General features: G+C 36.7%; 3 protein-coding genes across 3 annotated transcripts; 1 reads left to right on the forward strand and 2 right to left on the reverse strand.

Annotated features, from left to right (window-relative positions):
• On the reverse strand, positions 1–10,865 carry LOC124636855 (E3 ubiquitin-protein ligase ariadne-1). Its single transcript, XM_047173049.1, has 10 exons — positions 10,502–10,865; positions 9,745–9,897; positions 8,687–8,755; positions 7,822–7,908; positions 6,784–6,912; positions 5,517–5,687; positions 4,954–5,150; positions 4,193–4,382; positions 3,482–3,708; positions 1–3,254 (listed from the first exon to the last, which is right to left on the reverse strand). Exons 1-10 carry the CDS (start codon positions 10,706–10,708, stop codon positions 3,173–3,175), a joined length of 1,512 nt encoding a protein of 503 aa, XP_047029005.1. The 5' UTR covers positions 10,709–10,865; the 3' UTR covers positions 1–3,172.
• Positions 10,866–11,373: 508 nt separating this feature from the next.
• Positions 11,374–12,396, reverse strand: LOC124637113. The gene is made up of 2 exons (XM_047173453.1): positions 12,227–12,396; positions 11,374–12,144 (listed from the first exon to the last, which is right to left on the reverse strand). Exons 1-2 carry the CDS (start codon positions 12,256–12,258, stop codon positions 11,589–11,591), a joined length of 588 nt encoding a protein of 195 aa, XP_047029409.1. The 5' UTR covers positions 12,259–12,396; the 3' UTR covers positions 11,374–11,588.
• Positions 12,397–13,508: 1,112 nt separating this feature from the next.
• LOC124637100 lies at positions 13,509–14,665 on the forward strand. Its single transcript, XM_047173433.1, has one exon. The coding sequence runs from the start codon at positions 13,672–13,674 to the stop codon at positions 14,434–14,436; it is 765 nt and encodes a 254-aa protein (XP_047029389.1). The 5' UTR covers positions 13,509–13,671; the 3' UTR covers positions 14,437–14,665.
• The last annotated feature ends 1,208 nt before the right edge of the window (positions 14,666–15,873 follow it).

A 15,873-nucleotide genomic window follows, 5' to 3' on the forward strand; every position in this document is an offset into this window, starting at 1 on the left:
TTCTTTTCGATGTTACTATTTTTATTTATTTTTATTTCCATCTTAGTCTTACTGAAGACAACTGTGTCCTTAACACAGGCACACATACAAGATGCTTGTCAATACATAGGCATATTAACCATATAAATATCTATACAGCATCTATATGTACAATAGTATGTGTGTACCGAACCGAAGCCCTCTGTTATATTAAGTAGAAACGTGTGAATAGTCCGAGCGGCGTCGGGGCTCCTACTAGTACAGCGTCCACTATGTGAACCCGATACAACAAGCTTCTTATTTAGTTAATTTACGACATTTACTGGCAGTGCAACTGACTTGTGCACGTTTCGTACCACAATTCACCGAATTATTATTCATTAATTAATGACAGATATGTAGCGCGAGAGTTAATTTACAAAAAAGCTGATTATCGCGAATCGAAAATGTTCAAAAATAGTTTATGTGGGTATTTGTACGACTGGGCTCTGTTACGATCTAGTGTCGAAAGCTAATGTTATTTGTGAACTCGGCACCATGTTATCGTATGTAACGCTGTGGGCGACTCAACTCTTAATAAGTAAATATACGTGTACAGTACCAGTCGTTAATGTTTATTGGAAACCTTTATTATAATTATATTAAAACATTATCTGAATAAGTGAGCAGCGCGTGACGAGACCTGCGGCCACGCGATCGCCTCCCGCCGGCTGAGCGCCTTCGAGGCGCTAAATTATATTGATCACAGAATTAAATCATACTAAGTGCTGAACTAACAGTTTATATTGATATAGAGTACTCTAATAACAAAAATAGGTTTTTTGGTAAAAATATTTTTTTGTTTCTTCTTAACCGATAATCGTTATTATATCATATTGTGCTATTTTTTATTAAAACACTCGTTATCGAGGATAAAATCGACAATCGAAACAAACCACCGCTATGTAAACTTATAATACATCGTAGTATTTTACATTACCATGAAATGAGGTCGTAATAATACAAAGATTCAAACTTTAACTACACTAGGTGATTTACACGATGCTAAACGACTTTAAAATATTAAAAATGATTAATATTAAAATTAAAAAATTAAAATTCTAAGTTACAGTCGAAAATAAAATAAAATGAACTCTATTAAAATGATTACAGGAGATCTGAACGTTTACAATGTGAGACTTATGTCACGAGATGTAGCAGAGTAGTATGCGGGTCTGTCTGGAGTACCTAGCTCAGGACTAAATGCTGCCATCACGAAATCACATCATAATCGATTCGATGTCGGTGTTCTTTGGTACTCGCTCTAATACTAGCTGTGTTCGGATCCACAGTTGTTGTCATTTACTGTTGCATATATATGTTTCTCTTCAATTCCTATAAACTGAAACATGTTGGCTTACAGAGTTTAAGATCACAGTGTAATCAGTCAATTTGGTTCCAAAGTTATAAAATTAAAGTAATAAATAATGCAGCTGTGACCGAAAACTGCTATAGTATTAGAAGCAAGTCAAGTGCGTAATTTTAATTGATGAGTCCAAATAAATAGAAAATATCACATATTATTTTTTTAATAATTTTAAATTATAAACTGTGGTATTTTAACTAAGTTGTTTTATATGAACATTCCGCTTGTCGGCTAAGTGAGGATGACACACATTTGAAGCCGGACAACACACAGTGAATGAGCAAACACGCACACAATATTGCGTCAAAAATGTACAATTTTGAAAACATTATTGTCCTATGATAAGACACGACTATCGTCCACATATCCGCTTGTCTAGTCCTCATGAATTAGTTCAAATACAACTTAAGATTTATAAGTATGTTCTATTTTATTTATCCTTGTAATTCATGAAAACCGTGTTGTATCATAGGAACAAAATGGATACATTCACAATCATTTTTGGGACATTACCTAATCCTCCTTACATAAATGAAATGAATGGAAAGCAAACAATTAACTGACTTTTCATACCCAAATACTAAAACAGCTTTATAATTTCATTTTAACACATGTTCGTGAAAATAACACGGCCCCACGTAGTTTAAAAATTTGGGCATGATATCTACATAATTTCTCGTGAAACATACACACTTGCAATGTGGATAAAATCTCAAGTCACGTCGTTTTCTCCTTGGAACAAACACACTGCCAATTTTTATTTGCACGTACTGTACTGTATTATTTAATCCAAAGATGGTCAAAATGTCTCAAGGTAGGGGGAAATACCAGTTATTTTTCAAACCGTACTCTATGCACGCCAACATTAAGCAGTGTCTTTGTTTTTTTTCTAACAATTATCATGGACAAACAGGCACACTGATGATCCTAATCAATTCAGGTTAGTTAGTAAAGAGGTTGCTCCCGCGCTCAATGCTTTCAAAAACATAATTTAGCAACAGGAGGTACATTATTATCAATAAAAGGACTTTTTACAAAAATAAAACCTTTATAATAATTCCGAAATTAAATTATATTGTAATACAATAACTATGGTGTGACCATATGTTTTTTATCTTTCTTTTACGATCAACATCATCTAAAAAATATTGATTAATTGTGACTAATCAAGCTGCAAAACCAAATAATTTTCGAATTCCTTAATGATTTTCTATCGATTTTTAATACTCCTATTTACAATTTTGTTTTCGAACGTCTTTTTTTTTGTTTTGTATTTTTTTTTCATTTTCAATCATTTGCCAATCAGATTTCATAAGACTTAATTTTAAATTATGAAAATCCCTTGTCTATCGGAAGACAGCTGTTTTAATTTTAATATCAGAAATAGGCATAATTCATCATACTAGTATTCTAATCATGGATGAATTAATTAAATCTCAATAATGTGAAGCTTTTTATTTAAAGCTGACGGACCAGCGAGAATACCTGTAGGGTGTTTGCCAGCCTAGAACAGTTTACATTACGCTATTCAATACCACTCTAGTTCTATGAAATAATGTCAGTATAGAAGTTAATTCTCTCGTTCGTAAAAACTTAAACGTACTATATCTGCTACAGTTAGATCGGTCCCAGTAGGAAAGGTAATATAATGTGATTTTGTTCGCAGCTTTTAGTCTATAGACGATAGAAGCGTGACGCGGGTGAGTGCGGGCGGCACTGGCGCCCAACGTGGGACTGCTTGTGTGTGTGTGTGTGGGCAGTGCGTGTGTGTGATGTAAGGAGGCAAGATTACTCTGTGTAGTCCCAGCAGTCCTTCTCGTAGCCCTCGTGTACGTGCTCCAGCAGCACCTTGCGCCGGCTGTCGCAATATCTGATGACAACGGGGTGGTATTTATGTTAGGAACATACCTACAGATATAACTCGATTAAACTAACTAAGGCAATCGTTGAAAAAACATCTGTACTGCTACCGTAGTTTCTAAGTTCAAGCAAATCATTTTAATTACACTTAACTTATTCACGAACAAACTCCCTAGCAACACATGCCTGTCTGTAGGTTAGAAGAACCAAAGGACTGTCATTCAAAAGGCCACATACCTATACTTGTCCTGGACCTTCTGCTTGATGTCAGCAAGGTTCTCGCTGGTGATGTCCCGCTCGAGGTACTCGGAGAGCGTCTCGGTGGCGGACTCCAGGTCGCGCTGGTTGTCCTCGAAGATCACCGACTGGTTGTTCTTGCGCAGGTAGTACGCGAACACGTACGTGTACATCAGGGTCTGTCGGCACTGGCAGAGGATGTCCACTGCCTTCTTCAGGAATTGCACCTGGTCACAGTTATTTACGCACAGTTTATTATTTTTGAAAGGTACACAACAATAAATTGATTTTGTGATATAGTGTAAGAATGGACATTTCATGGTGAGTTGCACCATCCTAACTAATATTATAAATGTGAAAGTAACTCTGTCTGTCTGTCTTTCTGTTTGCCTGTCTGTCTGTCTTTTCTTCACGCCTACTAGGTACTGAACCGACTTGTGTGAAATTTGGTACAGACATAGTTTGGAAATTGAGAAAGGACATAAGATAGTTTTTATTACAAAAAAATAAAAAATACAATTTATTCCGGACATATAACGCCAAAGCAAAAATCTGCCGGAAGTCACTATTCCACGCGAACGAAGTCGCGGGCAAAAGCTAGTTTAACTATAATCGAACCATTTTAGATGTCAGCTCGTCAATTTGACCAAAAGGTGGTAATGGTTTGGCTATCGGCATAGTTAAATGGTGCAAGTCACTCTTATATCATACCTCGATCCAGCTCATGTTGTGCTGCTGCATCTCCTCCATCTTCTCCTTGACGGAGGCGTAGAGCTTGGACTCGAAGCGCAGCGACTGCATGTGGTTCATGTAGCGGTTGCAGTAGAACAGATAGCGCTGCAGCGCTGCCCGGGATCGCTCCTGCGCGTCGCGGGCCGCTTTCGCTTCGTCCTCGTCGTACCTGGGGTGGGATACACTTTATAGTTTATCTATACAATATTATAAAGAGGAAAACTTTGTTTGTTTGTTTGGTTGTAATGAATAGGCTCAAAAACTACTGGACCGATTTTAAAAATTCTTTCACCGTTCGAAAGCTACATTATCCACAAGTAGCATAGGCTATATTTTATCCCGGTACGGGCAGTAGTTACCACGGGACGCGGGTGAAACCGCGGGAAAACGGCTAGTTGTTAATAAATAAAGTTATATGTACTTGTGGTTCTCGATTAGGAATTTAAATAATGAGAGTAAGGAAGGACCACATTACACGTAATTATTCGAGGTGATCTTCTTTATAGCTCCGTGTTGGGCATGAATGAAGTTTTTAATTAATCTGACTCCACAAATAAGCGAGGCACAGGTGAAAGGAGGAACCGAGGAACCGTGGGGAACAGAACAGCAATATTTTTTATACAAACTTTGACAACTTTGTGGCTATTTTTCTTCATAAAACCTCTTCACAAGAAACAAACGACGATCGCTTTACATTCCGCTTTACATTTGGTAAAACTTATTGTACACTAGGTCCATACCTGTTACAGTTGTACCAGCTGCTGCCGTGCGGCTCCCAGGGCCCGAGGCAGACCCAGCAGAAGTCCGCCTTGCAGTTCTGGTTCTTGCAAACCATGTGGTTGCAGCCGCCGTCCTTCTCGATGGTCACGTTGCACTTCGGACACTCCTTCGTGTTTGCCGCGATCCAGTTTGATGTCTCCGAATCGTCGTCGCATTTCTACGGAAAAGTTATAATATTAGAAATTACTTTGTATCTAGAGTAATCAGGTTAATATTCCGCGTTTATTTGGTATGTCCTCGAATATGGACAATGCTATTGGGATCCTACCTAAAAAGATATGCAAACGGTTACAGAAATGTAATTGGTCTAATTCATACTGGAACGTTCCAAATAGGAAAATGGTCTTTTACTGGAATAATTCAACCACATTCCCTGTTCAATATTTAGAGCAATCCTAGTGTAGTTTTCTTAAAATTCAACGATGTTTCGCAACTTAATTCCGAGCCCGATACCTAGAATTGGTTTCTGCGTAGCGACACACACAATTTTAGGTAACGATAAAAAGTAAGGCGTGAAGTATACCTTGATCCACTTCTTGAGCAGACAGCAGCGCACGGGATCGTGCCAGTTCTCGCCGCACGCGAAGCAGAAGGTGTGTCCGCAGCGGCACGTGACCGGCGCCGCCTCCACGTACGCCACCTTGATGGCGTTGCTGCAGTCCGGGGACGGACACCAGCGCAGCAGCCGGTTGCACTACATACGAAGACAGATAGGTTACTTGGTGGAAGATGATGCAATGTTAGTGGTTCTTCCTTCACAAAATTGTATAAAGTTTTGATTTCTGACACTTACGCGAATATTTCACATTTTAATAAAACTACTTTTACGGATTTTATTGCAGTTATATTAATATTATTAATACTGACGTTTCGGATCCTTTACAGCATCCGCGGTCATGACCATACTATGTATGTATAAGGTTACTGTACATAATCATTTATTTATCTAAGGTGCACAGACAAAACAGCAATGCACAAAAAAACAATAGTGTGGTAATATCATAATTATGGAAATTATTTTTTTACTTAGCATCTACGAACAGTATCTGCGTTCTATCTATCTAATCGTTGAAAGAGTTAATTAGCATGCATCACCTCTATTTTTTTTAGAATTTTATACCCCGTAGTTATAAAAATAGAGGGGGGGGACATACTTTTTACGACTTTGAGAGCTGATATCTCAAAAACCGTTCACTTTAAGAAAAATGTTTTTTAGAAAACTTTATATCATTTTAAAAGACCTTTCCATTGATACCCCACACGGGTATGTACATCGAAAAAAAAATTTTCATCCCTCAGTTACATGTATGGGGGGCCCCACCCCCAATTCTTTTTTTTACTATTTAGTGTCATATTTTTGTAGCGGTTCATACAACACATATTCCCATCAAATTTCATCACTGTAGTACTTATAGTTTCCGAGTAAATCGGCTGTGACAGACGGACAGACGGACATGACGAAACTATAAGGGTTCCGTTTTTGCCATTTTGGCTACGGAACCCTAAAAATGACATGTTTCAATGTTTTAATGTTTAACGCTAAAAGAATTGCTGTTTATTTTTGTAGGTATTGAATGTGATTTACCAACATTTTGCTTGCCAAATCTTTTTCCAGTTTTTTTTATTGAAAATCATCACATGACCTCTCTTGCTGTGAAAGCAGCGTGAGGAAGTGTCATACTCTTACTGACTAAACCCCACCATGTTCCTTTTGGAGCCCTTTATGTACCAGGGCCTTTATTCTTGCCACACCTTATAACCAAGTTATATTTTTTAGATTTAGGAGTTACCTCAACAAAACTATTGGTGATGATGTGCTGGTACTTGAGCTTGACGCGCGGGTCCCGCACCAGCCGCATGACGGTGGCGTCGTCCACCAGGATGTCGCACGCATGCGCCGCGCACGCGATTGTCTGACCCTACAATGTTACATTATGTTAACTTCATGCTTCAGCCAACGCGAACGCCTCAACTGGTGAAATGATATGGGATTTGCTGATCAAGGTATGACAGAAGTGGAAAAGCCTTCTGCATGCATTATATCCCTGTATCTATCACTGTCAAGTTATAACATTAATGAACCTCCTTAACCAAGATTTCATAGACACAATCAAATACAATAAGAACAACAAAGAATTTGTTCTTAGTGTGGCCAGTAGCGGTAGTCGACATTGTTTCAGAGGTTTCAAACGATTTTAGACAAAGTGGGTCATATAAGTCATTGGTTGATAGTACAGTGAATCGTAGTTCCAAAAAAGTGAAACTGAGGGCTTTCTTCTTATATAAAGAAAGCGTGATATTTATGATGTCCTAATTTTCCTGCATAAAATATGTATGAATTACGATGTGTTTGATTACGAAATTCAATAAAGTTACATCAGTATCAAGCCTACATAATATTATGTAAAAAAGCAGAGTCATCAACAATATAACTCTTGCTTTCTCAACACAAATGTAGTATAACGACACAAGTTGTTGTTCGATTTTAATCAATTCTAATCGCGTCACAATTATTTCATGTTATCTGCTGAGATAATACTTCAAGCGGGAGAAATACAGAAATTAAATCGCTTACAACAATGACAAACTTTCACACACAAAGACATTGTAAATGTTAGGTAGACACTTTTGTTATAAAAAGAGAATGTATGTCATATACCTACTGTCAATGTGTGTGTGTGTTGCTATATTGAGTGACCTCGAAATGAATAAAATATTTATGATGCATTTAATGATTTTATCTACATCTTTGAACTTGTGTGGATATTTTGTGTGTCATGAGAAACTTCTTAATTGTTGGAAATGTTCGAAAAAACACTGATACTTACTAGGCCCTCCTCCATTATTTTAGTAGTTAAATATTCACACCAGCATTGTGTGCAAAATCTGTGGCCACACTCCAGACCAGTCATCATCTGTAAAATAAATGAAGAAGGTTTTTTTAACTGTTTTCATTGCATAAATTAAACACATCAAATGAAAAAAAGATTTTCATACAATAGCCTCAATTTTAGAGAAAGTCACATTGCATGTGTAAAGTTGCAAGGTACCTTATGGGTGTTGGCACTTACGACATTATGTTTTTTTAGTCTGAGCAAGATTGTAGAATTTATATCTCCAAATGACTTAAGCGCCAAAGTCCATAAGGTACCTTTTGTCATGAAATGACACATATGGCTTCATTTTCTTATCTGCATATTCTAAAACCTGCAGCTCTAAAGATACAATATCAAGCAGATTGCTTCTAGATAAGAATAATTGTTTTTAAATGAACCTCTTATTCTATTTTTAATTTGTGGTCTTGAAGATTTAATAATAGCAACCGATTTTTCCTCTACATTAGTCTATCACCTTGACATTCTAGTTTGTTACCAAATGTTAAACAAAACTTCGAAGAAGGATGCTATTTCTGTGTTTTGACACTGTTTGTTTTTATCTATTTACTGATAACTTAGCCTGCTTGCCAAACATGTTCATATTTGTGGCAAAAGACTTAACCAAACTTAAACACTTGTGAATGTAAAATTAAGTTTTTGTTTTGACAACACAAATCTGAGCGGTTAGTATTTAGTTTACATATACATAACAAGCTAAAGGTGAAAAACCTTTAGTCATTGATATCTTATCAGAATCCTTTGGGGGCACAAGATAACAATAACAAGATAGAGTAAATAATTAAAACAAGCCACTTACGGAGGTTGGAAGTACTGAAAAACATATTTCACACTCCTCTGCCCCTGATGTTGATATCCGTCTGGGAAGCTAGAGGGAAAAACAAATACAGATAAAAGTGAAAAAAGTATCCCTGATACAGCAAAATGTTAGAAAAGAAATGTAGGTCATTGTAAAAAAATAACATCAATTACAATCTTACATCCTGTAACAACACAGGATTCACAAAAATACTATTGATATGCTTCAAGGCCTATTTATGCTTTGCTGACAAGAAGTTTACAGACTTTGAGGAAATAAGACTGGCAATAGATAAATCCAGGACATTTTGTATCTGGCAATCTGTTTAGCACATTATCAGTCCCAGCACTGTTTTCTATTAGGTATGTCAAATGATAAAAAAAAATATTTTCTGATAAAGAAAGTGGATCAGTTTAGTCTGTGTTGTGTTAAAGCAACAAATTACATAATTGGAAAACAGCCAATTTACAGTATAGGCTATAAACAGGAATATATTGTGATGGTCAGGTTTTCAGTTATTTTGCAGTAGACCTGCACCATTGTATAGGCTCTATAATTTTAGAATAAAATAAAATACAGAACAAGACCAAAATATTTAAAACTTCTATTTAACATTGCTTGAATATGGCAGGAAGTTATAAAAAAGAAATACAAAATCTGCATAATTGTATGTGAATTGCTTATCCTTGGAAGAGCTTTTGACAAATAATTTCCTTGCTAGAATTTATATTTTGATGAGGAAATCACCTTGGGATTCCCATCATGCAATTTGAATTTGACAATTATGAGTACTCAATTAAACAACATTTAATTTTCTTGATTTTTATGAAACAGGGTAAAGCCAAATTATTCTTTATATTGTCCTGTTTGTATGATCTAAGAGGCATAAACTAAAATAGTATACATATGAATCACACTCACATAGTACTTAAACACTTCACAGTAAAAATAAGGTAAGTTTTGTGGCATTTTCCATTGAACTAAATAGGGTCATGACTAAGAAGTATGTTAATCTTAGTGAAAGTATATTTTTCAAATTAAGTTAATGCTATAATTACCTTCGGCCTTTGTATGACTGGTTTTCTGAATGGATTAATGACTCTAGCCTCAGAGAACAACTGGTCTTGGTCCCCATCATAGAATCTTTCCATGAGCTTTTCTTTGTCCCATTTGAAATGGTTTAAAAGTATGCGGGTTGTTGTTGCTGGTATCTGGAAATGTTCACTACATGTTTACCATAGCTTAGACAAATCTATGACAACATTGTACAGAAACAATAAACACAACTCAAATAAACAAAGATACAATACTCATTGATACAATTTAAAGCATACAAACTAGTTCATACACCTGTACAGTCTGGTAAACATTTGATAACATTGATATTGTTGGAAACAGAAAATTTAACATCAGATTATTATCAAACTAGTCATCATTGTTATGAGTCATTCATTCAACTTCAAGTAAACCTTTGTTATTTTACTTCCACACATTCAATTTGTTTCTACTTCCTATAACTGTTATTTTTCTATTACTACACAGACAACATTCTATTGTAGATATGGCAACATAAATAACAAAGTGAAATGTTTTTAGATTTACTCTAGATGAAAATTAGGTTTGTGGAACACCAGCAATTTAGCCAAGCAGTATGCATTTCCCAACTCTGTTGCTAGCTACATCAAGGTAACACATAACATTTCACCATATCGAACACAAATAAATTGGAATGCGACACAAGAGAACCTATGGAAGTACAGCAGTGGACGAGTAACCTCATTCGATTACTCCATTGTTTACCACTAACATACTGACCTCGACAACAGTGTTCACTTCTTTGATGCAGTCTACCATATGCTGAACGATTTCCTCCGTAGATAACACCTCATATCGATATTCCTCAAGCTCCGTTTGTCGTTCCCGTGTACTGTGTGTCTCAACGTCCATTGCAAAGTCGACATCGTCTCCGCTAGACTCATTCCCAGAATCCACATCATCCTTTGTGTCATCTTCGGAGTCCATCGCCGAAACTTTGACTAAATATGTAAACTAGATAATAAGGGTGCAGCCAGAGTACGTCTAATGATGAAATAATTACACCTAAGATTTAGGAAAGGTCAACAATGAAGAAAATAGTTCACCCGCGGGCTGCCAAAACCTCTGACGTATGGATACACCGGGGTTACCAAGTTCAAAATTTGAAAATACCTAAATTAGATCAATCATAAAACGCCATTGCAAAAGAAATCTTGCAAGTTGAAAGTTAAAAAAAAATTATTAATACTACTATTCAAAAACAATCATTTTGCAAAAAAAATCCAAACAAAACAATTTATAATAATCTATGAAGCTGATTTTAATTTACGAGACCGCAACTTAAAATATCATGTTCCAAACTTTACGATGGCTTGTGTCGTTTACACAAGCAATGCGGACGGCAAGGCAAGGTATACGGGTATATGTGTTCTGTGGGCATACGGCGATTAGCGAAAGGGCGAAAGGCGATAGCTTATACACTTATGTATATACTGGGGATAATCAGGGCTATATAGTAACAAAGCGTTTCAAAACATTTATTTGATTTTAAATGCTTTGGATAGGTTGTAAACTCAGAAATAATAAGTGCTGAGCTCTGAGATACTGCTACCAAAAGGTCTATGTACAGTTGGAAAATAAAATTGACAGGATTTCAAAGAATATTTATTATATTACAAAAAAAACATGTAATCTTAGAACAATTTGCAGTATTGTTTATTTAATTTCATAGTCTCAGCTAATAACTTTTCATAGCTTATTTACACTTATTACTTTGTATGTTGGACCAACTCATATCACATCATTCCACCGCAAGTTTTCCTTCAGTAAATACCGTTTAAAATAGGGAATAACTTCCATGACGCTATTATGTTATAAGATTATCCAATTCATTCTGAATGGATTCAAATTGGAGAAACATAGAATAGAGTTCAGGATGTGTTAACTCTACTTCAGTTTCATCATTTTCCCTTGTAAAAGATAAGTAGGCTTTAGGTATCTTGTACTTTTTGCGATAATCAGAGCTTAATTCAGCATTTAATTTCCAAGAAAAAATCAAGGAATCATTTGTTTCACTAGATGCCATAGAACCAAGCTCATTTAAAGATGTTCTTGTTTCTGCTGACCAAATTTTAACTATAGCTTCTGATTTTTCATTACTGAGTCCTATAGTTTTCAAATCATTTTTTAAATCATTGGGCATAAAAATATACTTCAGCATTCTTTTGAATATGTACTGAAGGGTTTTGATGCTCAATACTAAGTTTTCTTGGTCAGTGCTAAATATTTTCTCCAGCTTCAACCTTTCATCTTCTGTAAATATTTCTGTGGTTGGAAGTTTTAACTTCATAACTATGCGGCGAAGAAATTGTTCAAATCTTGTGTCATCAAGGTGATTTGTAATACTGATACCCTTGTTTAAACTGCAAAAGAAAACAAAATGAATCTTAAATCCTGGATATTGGAAGACACTTTATTCCAAAGGTAAACAAATATCCTTATCACCTAGGCGATATCTTTATCCAGAGGCAATCCATTGATTTAGAAATAGTAGCCAACCCAAAAAACAATATCAATCAACTACGATTAAATAATAAAGAAGAATTTGTAGAAAATAAATATATTGTTATTGGATTTTGACGTCTATGTTTGTTTGACATTAAAGACAATGACAAAGTTTCAAAATTCACACCATCGAGCTTTATATGTCAATGATTCACACATACGCATAGATGTAATATATAGATGAAATTCCGCACGATTGAAAATTTTATTGGATCTTGGAAATAAAAACACAATAAAACTGTGATTCATATTTGAATTTGTCAAACCGTTGGTGTATTTTGAAATTATTCCAAAAGTTATCTATATCAATACAGTTTAACGCAACCAAATGTCAATAACCATCATTCAACCAGAATACAAATCCAAGAAGAACGACAGAAACACAACCTCCAATCGCCCCAGCTTCCAGAAGCATCAGGCAACATCGGACCGTGTAGACGCCGGCGGGCGGCAGCCCCCTGGCCGATCATATTGAAAATCTGTGAAGACTACAGTGTGTTATTTTTTGAAGACATTTGTGAAGACTACAGTGTATTATTTTGATTAAAGCTTTTCCATTTTTACTGTTTCGATGAACGATGGCAGTAGCGACGCCGGAAGCAGCGTGTGTCAACCTTCCACATCGGCTGAGACCTCAGTAAGATGCCCCTTCTGTTCCCAGGCAAGATTTTTTAAAGGAGAAAGGGGCCTGAAGATACACTTAGGCAAAGTCCACAAGATGCAGAGTGTATCTCAGTGCCCCTCATAGACATAATATTAGTAAACAGGACTGCGCATATAAACCCAAAAAACGAGCCGAGTGAAACAGTTAGTACGGAGGCTGTCTGTCCCTTTCTAATAGGGTGACTATGAGATTAAGCTATGTGAGACAAATCCGAATTTGCTAAGATTATTAAACATAGATTAGTATTGAAGTTTTAACTTACGCAGTTTGTGACCTTAAGATACTAATTTTAAATGCTGATTACGCGCCAAGAATGTTCAGGGTTACCGCTAGAAAATAAAAAAAATCAAAATAAAAATTTATGTTGTTTATGTTTTAATAATAAATACGAATAAATTAATGCGATTGTTATTAATTTGTTGACTTACAATTGTTAAAATAAGATAAAAATATATGTGATTCAATTGTTTTTGGGAAGACAAAACTTTTGATCACAACATTTTTTTATGCTGGCAAGGTGTTAGTTGTTTTTTTTTTCTCTTCTGAGGGTAGTTGAAAAGAGCACAACTTTTATTATTGCTCCTGAGTTTTATTTTATTTAAAAATACAAATATTGTTATTTTCACTGTGCATATGCACTAAATTGTTGCATTATCTATAGATGCACTCACTTATATAAATCTCTAAGCTGTATCACTTTCACTACACTTTTAACATCACAATGGACCTGTACACACAACTTGCTAGCAGTATGGAAGAACTGTCCAACACATTTACGTCACGGATGGCAGCATACGAAGAGGAGCTGAAGAATGTGAGCAGCAATGAGGCCTCACATAAAACCATTGCCAGCCTGTCCCGGGATTACACTGACTTCAAGTGTCTGGTATGGAAGACAATGAGTGCCCTCAAACTGCAGATGGAGTTGCTGACGCTGGGTCTGGACAGGCATGAGATGGCTTCACGCAGGCATGTTCTCCTTCTGCATGGTCTTCCGGAAAAGAAAGATGAAGAGTATGTGTCTCAGGCTGTCATAGTTCTTACGGAGAAGTTGAAGATGTCCAACATTTCTGCGGCGGATATAGCCTCATGTCATCGTCTGGGCACTGAGACTGGTAAGCCACGTCCGTTACTAATTAGATTCCAGAGCCTTAGTCTTCGTAGTGAAGTGTGGCAAAGCAAGACCATGTTGAAGGGCTCTGGACTGGTTTTCTCGGAGTTCCTGACCAAACCCCGACATGACGCGTTTCTTGCCGCCCGCAAGCATTTTGGAGTGAAACAGTGCTGGACATCCGAAGGCAAGATTGTGGTACTGCTACCGGACAAATCAAGGCGAAAAATAGAATCCCCAGCTGAACTACAGCAATTAACGAGGCAGTTTCCGACGTTGGCTACTTCCGCTAGCGAGCCGACATTGGGCGCACGGGAAAGTCCATTGTCCAACAAGTCTCCAACAGGGAAGAGGTCGAAAAGGCATGCAAAATAGTACATTCATGTTTTTCAATGTCGGTCACTCCAGATTTTTGTTTAGTTTTTAATGACATCACTGCCTGCCGGCCTGACATAACATCTTCCATAGATTAACTCACTCTACTCCTGAATTCGTTCGGAAACTATGTTTGGATACGAGCCTTTTTATCTATGTTGTGGTACATTTAACAAACTGGCGAGTGCATCGAGGATGTTGAATAATAGGTAACTGTTATTATAATTTTAAATTTTATTTTATTATAAATATATATATATATTTTTTTTTTTTTGTTTGTTAATAATTAATTTAGTATACTTGTCATGTTCGATAATTTTGATGATAGTTTTGTCTCTTGTTCGTCTTCTTGTGCGTCTGACGAGAGCTTTGCCAGTGCGTTCAATGATGATTCAGTGCATCTACGTGATCAACTCGCTACCACCTTCTCTCCTTATGGTAAATTTTTCAATGTGGTCCACATAAATGCTCAAAGTATTCCCGCTCATCATGCTGATCTTCTGTCCTCTTTTGACTCAAACCTTGTTCATGCTATCCTTGTTTCTGAAACTTTCCTCAAACCAGCACTTCCCTCCACTCAATATTCCTTGCCCGGCTACAAGCTTGTGCGTAATGACAGAACTGGCAAGGGAGGCGGAGGGGTCGCCGTTTATCTACGTGGTGATATCTCCTATCATATTGTTGACAAGTCTCCGGGCGATTACTCTAAATTCGCTGAACATCTTTTTATTGAAATTACTTTTAATGCTGTCAAAATACTTTTAGGTGTTTATTATAACCCGTCATGCACTTTCGACTACTTTTCTTCTTTTGAGTCGAAACTTGAATCTTTTACTCCCTGCTACGACCACACTATAATCCTCGGAGACTTCAACACCTGTTTACTTAAGGATGATGTGCGCAGCCGTAAACTTCGATCTCTTGTCTCTTCTGTCAATATGAACATTCTTCAGCTTAATGCTACTCATCACGCCCCTCACTGTAATCCTTCTCTTTTAGATCTTATAATAGTATCAGACCCTAGCAAAGTAGCCACTCATGGTCAACTTCCTGCCTCTTTCTCATATCATGACCTTCTGTTTCTATCTTACAAGATTCGTCCACCTAAGCGTAAATCCAAATTTCTTTTCCTTCGCAGTTTCAAGAACATTGATTTGGATCGTTTGATGGAGGATGCGGGTACAATTGACTGGTCTCCTGTTTACGACTGCACTGATGTGGATTCCATGGTATCTGTATTTAACAGGTTGGTGTTGAAACTTTACGACAAACATGCACCTGTTAAAAAAGTCAAAGTTAAACACCTTCCAGCCCCGTGGCTATCTGACACTATAAAACAAGAGATGTCTAGACGGGATAAGGCTAAGCGCCGATTCAGAAGGGATCCAACTGAGGAGAACTGGTCTCTCTACAAGCAGTTACGAAATCGTTGCAATC

This window comes from Helicoverpa zea, chromosome 15 (assembly GCF_022581195.2).
Source record: "Helicoverpa zea isolate HzStark_Cry1AcR chromosome 15, ilHelZeax1.1, whole genome shotgun sequence".
NCBI classification, from domain to species: Eukaryota; Metazoa; Arthropoda; class Insecta; order Lepidoptera; family Noctuidae; genus Helicoverpa; species Helicoverpa zea.

Excerpts from the sequence above, each read along its gene's own strand:
- LOC124637113 (XM_047173453.1), bottom strand. The coding sequence starts at position 12,258 with ATGGATTGCCTCTGGATAAAGATATCGCCTAG. Across the intron at positions 12,145-12,226 it reads TGGATAAAGATATCGCCTAG|TTTAAACAAGGGTATCAGTA; the intron begins GTGATAAGGATA and ends TTTCTTTTGCAG.
- LOC124636855 (XM_047173049.1), bottom strand. The coding sequence starts at position 10,708 with ATGGACTCCGAAGATGACACAAAGGATGATGTGGATTCTGGGAATGAG. Across the intron at positions 9,898-10,501 it reads AAGTGAACACTGTTGTCGAG|ATACCAGCAACAACAACCCG; the intron begins GTCAGTATGTTA and ends GAACATTTCCAG. Across the intron at positions 8,756-9,744 it reads CAGTCATACAAAGGCCGAAG|CTTCCCAGACGGATATCAAC; the intron begins GTAATTATAGCA and ends TTTTCCCTCTAG.
- LOC124637100 (XM_047173433.1), top strand. The coding sequence starts at position 13,672 with ATGGACCTGTACACACAACTTGCTAGCAGTATGGAAGAACTGTCCAAC.